At 40.2% G+C, this 10,909-nt stretch overlaps 1 protein-coding gene across 1 annotated transcript; it reads right to left on the bottom strand.

Moving 5' to 3' along the window:
- Positions 1-5,944: 5,944 nt before the first annotated feature.
- LOC306652576 (ATP-dependent RNA helicase DDX3X-like) lies at positions 5,945-9,733 on the bottom strand. The gene is given in 2 exon segments (XM_079125396.1): positions 5,945-8,650; positions 8,652-9,733. Coding segments are annotated over 2 exon segments (1,431 nt in total). The 5' UTR covers positions 9,612-9,733; the 3' UTR covers positions 5,945-8,179.
- Between the last annotated feature and the right edge of the window lie 1,176 nt (positions 9,734-10,909).

The following is a 10,909-nucleotide window of genomic DNA, read 5'->3' as shown; positions in this document are numbered from 1 at the left end:
TGCGGCTCTCTTAGATTTGGTTTTAATGTTACCATCTCCCCTCTCACAGTGTTTCAGTTAGAGTACTATAACAACAAAGTATTTTATCTTGCTAAAATGGAGTAATTTATCTAAATTCAGAAATTTCATAAGAGTTGTTTCAGAATATGAACAAAAAGGGGTCAACGAATAGGAAAGAGAAAATAAAAGGTTCTGGGTATGGAAATATATTTAGTAAAAGGAAAATGGAAATGTTTCTGGGTAAGAAAGTGCTTGTGTGATGAAATACATGAGGGTCTAAGTAAGTGCTAAGAAAGTCGGTGTAAGTAAAGGACAAGTTTCAACAAGTCTGTGTGTAAATAAATTGGTTATATGTATGTGAGACAGTTAAAGCTATTTAAGGTTTTTCCTAAGGTGAAATACTAATGTTCTGATATAATCCAAAGTTTAATCTATATGGTAGAATGACATGGTAAAATGACAAGGATTTGAAACACTAATTTACTCTTAACTTTGTGTATATTAAGTTTTATTCTTTAGAACAATTAGTCTTAAAAATTGGGGTGTATGCAATTATGGTTAAACAACTGTTATAGAGTATCGTACTATGTTACAGAGTCTACATTTCTCTTTAAAAACTCAATTTGGTAAGATAAAAGTGTCAAGGTAATTGTGAAATGGTCACTAGTTGTATATTAAATGTGTTCATATTTTTCAGGACCACAAGTTTTTAAAGCAAGGAATTTATTAAGCTCTGCTATCCTCCAGATTAAACTTGTCTGTAATGGTAATCTTAAACTTATAAAGAGTAAATTTTATTGGGGATTAATTTCTATTATTTAATGTTCTATTATATGACCTACTATCAATAGGGTATGTGTAAAATTTGTTACTTTTTACACTGAGATAAAGAATTTCAAATGTAAATGTATTTCTAAACATTAGAGTCTGATTTGTTTAAAGGTTAATATTGTGAAATATGAAAGAAACATGAAAACTTTTTGCCACTTAATCACACAAAGGAAAAGTTAAAAGCTCTCTCAGCCTTTCTTTGATTCATGTTTTAGATACTATGTTAAATTGTGTTAATTATAAAGTTTATATAGACTCAGGAAACAGTATATGTAAACTACTTAATGATATTTAAGGAAGAAGCAAAGATCAACATCAGAATTAGAACACTTAAGATCTGTAAAGAGCCACGCCTTACCTGAGATAAGGCTCTGCCTCCCACCTTACTGCATGTTAGAGTGACTCCAAAATAAATCAGACTTCAGCTTATTTAAAGTTATAGTCAAAAGATTGGTTCTTGTTGTAAAAGTACTGTGATCTGAAATAGGGGTTAGAATGTAGTTCTCAATCGAAATTCAAGATAGCTATTATACAAGCTGAATATATTTTTACTCTTGCTAATTTCATTTTGTAAAACTGTTACCTGTTAATGTTTTGCAGAAGTAGCTGCTCCAAGAACACACAACCTAGGTAACTTATGATAATAAGCCATCACCTATAGAATAGATAGTGGTAACTTCCAGTACTAATGCAGACTCCAGTTAGATTAAAGGGTAAATAACTGTAAAGTTATAGACATTGAAGTTAAAGCCCAGTGCTCTTACTTTATGACTGGTGAGACTGGCTTGCTGGATAATTAAGATCAAACTTAGAGATTGGAGTTAAATACAGAAGTCAAGAAAAGTCCATATTTGGGTCTTGCCCTCAACGTCAGCCTGAACCCAGGGAATAAGAGGACTTCTCTAAGGAGCGTTGCAACTCTGGGTCACACAACCTCCTGATCAAGGAGATTTTTGAGACTAGAGGATGAAAAATCATCCAGTGCATCTGCTGCAAAGGAGGGTCATGGAAAAGGGGAAACATCCCTTGATGCTTCTAAAGGAAGTCACCTCATCAAGAGACCCTGCCTAATCAAAGTCACTGGTGGAGCTAAGAAGCCGCTCTTAAGTTCTGTACGAGTGACCCCTGTGGGAACTCAGCTGACTCTTTAACAAGACAGGAACCAGGTCAATTTGACCAGCTTGATCTTAGATACCCAGCAAAACAGTTAAAACCAAAATATAGCCATTCTTGGGCATTTAAAGGAAATAAGAGTTAAATGTAACTCAAGATGTACACTTATATTAGCCCACTAGACTTAATCTATGTTTGCTAGTATGATTATCTATTCCTAAGTAACAGAAGTATAGAGATCTCTACTACACACAGGTTATACCAATAAAGGGATATTTTACAAAATCAGATGACATTAAGTAGCTTAACTATATTTTCTGGGGACATCTATGATTTTAAGAGTTAAATGTTGTGTTTACATTCCAGATAACCTGGACAATGTTAAAGTCCCCAAATAAAGGCCTTGTCCTCTCCAGTCTTTGCTAGGCCTAGTTATGGGAAAAATTTCTCAGTTCTTCCACCTCCTGGTGAGAGATTGACTTCTGTCATTTTCATGATACTCAGTGGCATGTTTCAGATGCTGCAACATTTACTTTGTACTAATCTCATTTCAGTACTCATGTCTTTTTGTTCTTCTATCATAGAAGCAACAACCCCCAGATGACTTTACAACCTGCTCTTCCCCAACCAGGCTTCTTCCTGGGACCCCTCGATTGACCCGATTTTTTAAAAAGAAGGAACTCCAAACTGCTTGCCCCTCGCTGCCCCCATTCAGCTTCGAAACAGCCAGAAAGACCGACTTCCCTTTTCATTTCCTTAACAAGCAGTTATGGGTTCCTAAAGCTAAAGGGGGGAATGAAGCCAGAATTGGGAATAGGTAGTTAGTGTAGAAATAAGGAATCGGGTCAATTGAGGAAATGAAGCCATAAAGTCATCTGCTTCTGCAAGTTGGAGACTGCCCCTGGAAGAATAGAATGTCAAGGATCTCCAGAGGCCATTGATTACCAAATTTACCTGCCTTTATCAAGGACTGTTTATCAAGGACTGCAAACAAGGGGCTGCTAATTGGTGCCCCCTGGGCCCTTGCCTGCCTGAAAAGTCGATGGCATCGCCACCTGGATTCACGCTTTGCATGTCAAGCCTGCACCACCACCAGACCCAACGTGGAAAGTGGAAAAATTGGACAACCCCCTTAAGCTCCACATCCACCGTGTTCCTGTTCCTATTGACGCACCTCCCGCCGTTAAGTAGTCCCAACCCTCATGCCCCCCAATGACTAACATGGCAGGTCCTCTTCCAGAATGGAGATATAATATGGAGCACCACCAGGGAGAAACCCCTTTGGGCTCGGTGGCCGTCTCTAACCCCAGACATGTGCGCCTTAGTAGCTGGGTTAGATAATTGGGATATCCCTACCCTGACTTCTGAGGAGGCCCATAAACATTGGCCAACATCACCCAGGCCTTTTGGGGGAACAGCTCCCGTGACAATCTAAAACAGACCACTTTCTATGTCTGCCCCGGGATGGGAAGTCACGGAATATGGCAAGGACATGTGGAGGTATAGACCATTATTATTGCTCCACATGGGGGTATAAAACTACTGGCAACACTTATTGGCGCCCCACCTCCTCCTGGGATTTAATAACTGTACAGCAAAGTCTTACAGCAGCCAAATGTAACAACCAAGGGTGGTGTAACCTTCTGAACATCTCCTTCACAGAGTCACCTTCATCAGGGAGAGAGTAAGTGCTATACAGGTACTAATGCTCAGGCAATAATACCAGTCCCTCCGCCAAGGAAATAGCTTTGGAGAAGAGTATATAGAGTCAGAAGTTCCATGATTAGACTTGCCAGAAAAGAAAATGGGGAAATGAAAGAATGGACATTTTTTAAGCTGTTTTATCTCAATTCCCTAAGGTCTCCCTCCCAGTGACAGGAACAAAGCCCTTTAAGCTTATCCAGGAATCAGGCCCAAACAGGGAGTGAAAGGGTAAATTGAGCCAGATAGCCAGATAGTGCTCAAACAGTAGGATTACCAGAAACTATTGATCAGAATCTACGCCCTGTTCTAAAACATTGTGAAACATGTTGTATGTTATCAGCAAACCCAGACCCCCTTTGAAATTTCCCGGCAGCTTTGTTCCCCTTTTCCCTTTCATGTGTGACCCCTCCCGATGTGTGGTCTCTGCCTTTATAAACCTGCAAGATTTTCTGCTAGGGACTGGACTCCTGGACTCCTGTGTGAGTCACGAGTTGGGTCCCAGCGTGCTGGAATAAACACCTCTTGCGGTTTGCATCAAGTGACGTCTCCTGCGGTTGATTGGGGTTACCATCGATCCATGGTACATAGTTCGGGTTTCCTTTTAGGGGTCCTTACATTTGGGGGCTCGTCTTGGATAAGACGGTCCCCCTCATCCATGGAGTCGACCTCGGAGGTAAGAAGGGGTACCCCAAAGTTGTCTGTCTTTGTCTTGTATTTTGTTAGTTGGTCTGGTTCTGTGAGCGCGCTTTAGGTTTCAGTGGCAACCGTTCGGTGACTCGTGAGAGTGGCCAAACAGTGGCCGGTAGACGTGCCTGGGGGGCCACAGGTTGCAGCCCTGGGGGACGCCCTAAGGGTGGAGGGGAGCCAGGGACGCCGGGTAGTCTCCGTCGGTAAGGGCGCTGATGGGGTTCAATTGGTGCATCAGAGATTGGCGCCCGTCTGTATCTGGTTCTGTTGTGTGTTTGTGGCGGAGGTGGAGGAAGGGTTGGAACAACTGCGGGGTTCTCGGCCTGGGCTACTCTCAGGTGGACCCCAAAGGTTCCTTCTCTGGACTCCCCCTCCCAACAGCCCTGAAGGGTAACTTAACAAAGTAGCTTCAGTCTCAAAAGTAATGAAAAATAAGGTCTCATAATTTTAACATCCAACCTGTCCGGATGAGATGGCTAAAATGCCTTAGACACAGAGTTTCTGTTAAAACCTGTTAGATCCTTCCAGATCTCAGTCAAGGCTTACATTGAAATATAAATAAAAGAAGCCTAAAGGCTCAGTAGGAGACCGGTCTCAAACCCAGGGAAAGAAAAGGTAAAAAGAGTCTTTAAAACTCCAGCAAAGTAAATTTTATGGTACTTTATTAAAGTAATTAACGGCCGTATCATTTTTCCTGGACTCTTGTTTTTTTTAATTTTATGGTTGTTTTTTTGAGCTCATGATTTTTTGATCAGTTCTATTTTTACTCAACTAGAGTTTTTGAACATCTGTTACATTGCAATGGAGATTCACCTATAAAGTTACAAGGGCTTGATTTTGTGTTATTTGTATGTTGTGCTGTCTAATGTCATGTTTTGTCTGTATCAAAACTGAGCGCTCCTAAAATTAAGATTTAAAAATGGATCCGGATACTTTTAATTCACATGATTTAAAAAGGTTCAAATTGGGTAAACTAATAAAAGCAAAATGTCTTTGAAAATAACTCACAAGTCTCTAGGTGGTCAAGCTAATAAAATATTGATGTTAATAAAGTGTCTAATATCAATTGTTTCCAGGACTTTTCTTCAACAGGAAAGAGACAGCAAATATTGTACAGGACACTTGTATGATATCTTGGTTTTTACAGAATAAGTGAATTAGAGTTAACATGTATGGGATTACTCTAATGTATTTGTAGAGACATCTGATTAATTTACAAAGTTAAAATGCTAATTGTTAAATCACATCGAGTACTTTTAACTCCTTAAATTCCATGGGGTATCATACTTAAACATTATTGGTGTTTTCATAGGTTGATAAATAAAAGGGTTTAAACGTGCTTTGTGTCATCGCTAAACTAAAAACTAGGTTATTAATAGTTATGTCCTTACAGGTAAAACCCCAACCTGGAGGGTGAGCGTTGTATCTGCTAAGCTCCAAGGAGCTCTTAGATTTGGTTTTTTTTTTTTTTTTCTTTTTTTTTTTGATTTTCAAAACTTTAACGTATTAACTGAAAATATTGTTTGCTGATAAACTTGCTCAAATGCTATCGCTGAATGTACAAGTCGCTGATTATGCCAATACAACAAAGATAACCACATGCTTGAGGATTGCAATGTGCCAGACATTCACTGAAAAAAAAAAAAAAAAGAAAACACACAACTAAACAAAACTCACACAACAAACATCTGAGAATCTGGACACTTCATATCAGTGTTTTGAAGTGTTTCATTAATATCTTAAGACAAGTGTATCAAAACCTTGGCATAATTTAATTTCAAGTCACCAATTTTGTTTTTACTAACATCAGAAAGTTATGGCTACACTGCCAATGCCGGGTCTGCTCAATTTGACTTAAGAGTTTAATATGACTTAACATTAAAAGCTCACACTACCCCGAAATATATAATTTCACGCATACGGTGACATTCAACATTCAAGTGCCAGTGTTTTTGTACTGTCTTTTGGTCAAGTTTCTTTAAACTTTCAAAGAATCACTTTTAGGCTTACAAAATAAATATTTGTCAAATGTTCAATAATATTACATAAAACTAGCAACAAAAAGTATCTAGAAATCTGTCATGTGCAAATAGTTTTCTTCCCAGCTATCATTCCCATGGTCCCAAATAAATTTTAGAATCTAGTCCCATCTCCTTCCTAGACAAGCTGCGTTCAACAATCTCCAAGAGACAAAATAAGATTGGAAGTTTTAAGGACACGCACACAAGACATATATATAAAATTCTCTGAATGTGCAATAAAAGAAGTACTTTGTAAAAAGTTATGGGCAAAATGTACAAGGGCCTAAACCTAGACTAATTGAAATAGAACCATAACAAATGACCTCAATACTGTCAAGTGCACCTACTTAATAAAAGTTTTAGAACAAGGCGCAATACACTTGAAAATCTATTGCACTTTAGAAAATTTTTGCCGTCTTCCTATGCCACTGTAAAAAGATTGAGCATTTTGATCGCCGCATTCTGGCCACAAAAATTAGACCAGAATTCAAAGTGGCAGAGGCATTTTAGTGGTGAACAATGCTCATCTTTGTCCAGATTTAGCATAAACAGACTAGAAATACAATGGAAACCTATGCAACTAAAACTGACTAAACTGCACTGTAGAGCAGAATCGACACCTTGTGCAGTTATGTACATATTTCCAACCTGTGTGATCTCAAAGATTTCAGTTTGTTACTCTTCTGGAGCCATTTTTACAAAGTCTATAGTAAACCAGTTTAACATCTCAACGCAGCTTGAACAGAGTAATGTGAATCGGCATTTAAAATAAAGCCTGCTGCATAATTCTTCCTGTTCATACCCTCTTGACCAAAAAGCATCAACACTAGCATGCGTTATTAGACCAAAAATCATCCAGTGCCCTAACAAGGGCTGGTCATTGCTGTGGTCAGCCATTCTACCATTTCAATTTCATTTATGGCAGGCATTTAAAAAGTCTAAGTAGATGAATTCTCCTAAAAACCTATTTCAAGTTATCAGACCTTTAAACTTCCCCTGTAATAGTATGCCCACATTTGGCTAGCTCATAATTAATGACCTGCCTAAACATTGAAAGAGGAATTGCTGTATTTACTTGCATTAACTTTGAAAACAGTGCTTTGAATGTATGCATGTATTCATACATCACCTCATCATGACTGGAATGGCTTGTTTAAAGACTATCAGGTTCTAAATACCTATCCAGGATAGAGTGAGCAAATCAGAACTTTAACTTAATACAGTTTGCCACATTAGAAACTAATTCCATTGATATGCTTCAAGACGTTTGTTGTTTGTTTTCCCCCAATCTGCAAGTATTAAAAAGCCCTAATGCAGGCTACTGCATAAGTTTTTTCCTTATATTTATGGATGAATCAATGATTCCTGTTAAGTTGTATCAAGCCTGTATGCCAAGGTTTGATTTCAGCCCAAGTTCAGTAAATTTATTGTGTCAAAACAATTGATAACTTGAGCATTACTGAGACAACAGGACATCAAAATAAAAAGTTGTCTAAAGTTAAAGGCACAGTACATTAACAAACAAATGATCCTCAGTCACAAAATTATAAATGCAGTTTGGGATGGGGATAGGCGGGAGGAGAGTTAATCCAAACTACAGCAATGAAGTTTTCAAACCACCTTCCGAACAGGGCTGCTGATTTTTCCTTTCATTTCTTCTTCTGACCTTGAGCTCCCTTAAAAAAAAAAAAAAAAAAATTCAGTGGAGAATCACAGCTGGTAATGCACTGCGAGTTCTTGAAGCTACACAAGATATAGTCTGGCTAAGTTACATGTGGTTTCCATATTAGCTTGTTTGGCAGGGTGACCTACTCAAGGCAGGCTCAGTTACCCCACCAGTCAACCCTCTGGGAGTTATAATTTCCTCCATATCCATCACTGTTGTAAAAGCCTCCATAGCCACCTCCACCAAATCCTCTGCTGCTGCCATGGCCACCTCCACCGCTGCGACTGCTGCTCACACAGCTGCTGCTGAAGCTGGAACTGCTGGCACCACCGCTCTGCCGATAGTCTCTGGCACCAAACCCTCCACTAAATCTACTGCTCTTAGAACGTCCACGACTGCTACACTTGTAGTGGTGTTCAAAAGCCATGTTTTCTAACCAAGATGGCACTTCTTGTTTTGCTTCAACAAGAAGATCCAACAAATCCTTAGTAATATTTATGTTTCTCTCATTAAAGAATGCGGTGGCAAGGCCAAGGTTTCCTACATGTCCTGTACGGCCTATGCGATGCACATATTCTTCAATATCACTTGGCAGATCAAAATTGATAACGTGTTTCACATTTGAAATAATCTAATCCTCTTGCTGCTATTGCCATAGCCACCAGAATTGGGCTTTTTCCTGAGCGGAACTGGTGAAGGGCCTCTTCTCTATCTCTTTGAGAACGGTCTCCATGGATACTGGTGCAAGCATATCCTTCATGATATAAGAAATCCTCCAGAGAATCTGCACCTTTTTTAGTCTCCACGAACACTAAGGTCAGTGAATCCTTGCCTGTTGCATTTAGGAAGTCAAGTAGAAATGACCGTTTGTCTGGTTCTTCCACCCAGACTACTTTCTGTGTGATATTCTCAGAAGTAGAGCCCACTCTTCCTACGGCCAAAAAGATATACTCATCTAAGAAATCATGAGCTAGCATCTGTATTTCCTTAGGAAAAGTAGCACTAAACATCATAGTGTGGCGGACACCTTTTGGAGGCATAGTATCTTGTTCAACTATTCTACGGATCTGAGGCTCAAATCCCATATCCAACATCCGATCAGCTTCATCTAACACCAAGTATTTGCAGAAGTCTAATCCGATCTTTCCTCTTTCCATCATATCCACGAGACGTCCTGGAGTAGCTACTAACAAGTGGCACCCACGTTCTGAGTCTCGAATCTGCTGACCGATATCAGCACCACCATAAACCACACAAGGACGAACCCTCAATCGGTATGAGAATTTTCTGACGTCCTCATAAATCTGTACTGCCAGCTCTCTTGTCGGTGCCAATACCAAGGAGATTGGGTATTGCTTGTGGTGCCCATACCTTCCATTCTCCTTCATGGCCCTCAAAGCCTCTCCTGGACCATCTGAATAAATTTGACTCAAGATGGGCAGAAGAAATGCTGCAGTTTTCCCAGATCCTGTTTGGGCACAAGCCATCAAGTCTCTTTTCTCTTTGATAATAGGAATAGCATGCTTCTGCACTGGAGTTGGGCGAGTATAATGAGTAAGCTCAATATTTCCCATGATAATTTCTCCCATCTCAACATCACTGAAACTTTCAATATGTGGAGGGCAGTTGTTGCCTGTTGCCTCAACCGGAATGTCATCATATTTCTCAAAGTTAATCCCAGTGTTGCCTCCAGAAAAGAGTTCCTGTTCCAAACGTTTTCCGGCAGGTTTGTTCCCCTTTTCCCTTTCATGTGCGACCCCTCCCAATCTGTGGTCTCTGCCTTTATAAACCTGCAAGATTTTCTGCTAGGGGCTCAACTCCTGGACTCCTGTGAGTCACGAGTCGGGTCCCAGCGTGCTGGAATAAATACCTCTTGCTGTTTGCATCAAGTGACGCCTCCTGCGGTTGATTGGGGTTGCCGTCGATTCATGGGACACAGTTGGGGTTTCCTTTTTGGGGGCCTTACAACACAAACACCTCTTTCCAAGATCTCCCCCAGGAAGGAGGAAACCAGAGACATTAGGCATATGGCATGTGGGCAGGGGCCAGAAACATGTCAAGAAAGAAAGCAGATTTGACACTTTGCAAATGCTTGAGGTATACTTTTTCTTCTCAGTAATTCTATTGAAATATTTGTTATTATGTACCCCCTTCTGGTTTGACATTCAGTTATTGCTGATGTAGGGTCCTCACACTCGAATATTCATAGACCTTGTGGGGATTAATTTTCTGAGACTGTGTTGAACTCTTCATTCGGAGAGCCAGGAATTCGTGTTGCATATTCCAGGATCAGCTGGTTTAAACTGTAGGTCGTGGGGTAGGTGCTATGATGTTAGGAAAGCCTTCGCTCATGCTTCTTGTGCCATAAAAATATAGGAATCAGTATACAAATATTCGACTGTCACTTGGGAGGAAGAGAATGAGAAAGGACTTTTCAAGGGCATTGATGTACTAGAAATGACATTAGGGTCGGTGTTCATGGTTGCATACAGAACGAACGGAAAATAACTACTTCCTGAATTAGTAGTGTATGATGAGGATGTAGATATGTCGAGGAAATTGTGGGTTGACCATGAAGAGTGATGAGTCTCAGTGTGCCTCCACTCTGAAGTTGTTTTCAAGGAAGACCCTCCTCCCCAACTTTTCTTGCCCCCACCCCCGAATGTCCTTGCTCTACTCTTTTGCAAATTCCGTTTGGAAGCTCGGCACTATTCCACTTTCAGAAGGGTAGATGTTCAAAGCTGGTCTTATGCCCTGTGAAACTGTGCTCATTATGCCACCACCAGGCTGTTATTTCATTCACCGGCTTGTAGGCTGCTCCCTCGCATGGCTGGTAAGCTTACTCCTGGCAATAACGCCCTGGCCCTTGGTACCGAGGGGCATGTGT

The sequence above is a fragment of the Sciurus vulgaris genome (assembly GCF_902686455.1).
Source record: "Sciurus vulgaris genome assembly, contig: HiC_scaffold_292_arrow_ctg1, whole genome shotgun sequence".
Classification (NCBI taxonomy): domain Eukaryota; kingdom Metazoa; phylum Chordata; class Mammalia; order Rodentia; family Sciuridae; genus Sciurus; species Sciurus vulgaris.
Note: the sequence above shows the minus strand (reverse complement) of the source record. Positions and strands in the feature narration are given on the sequence as shown.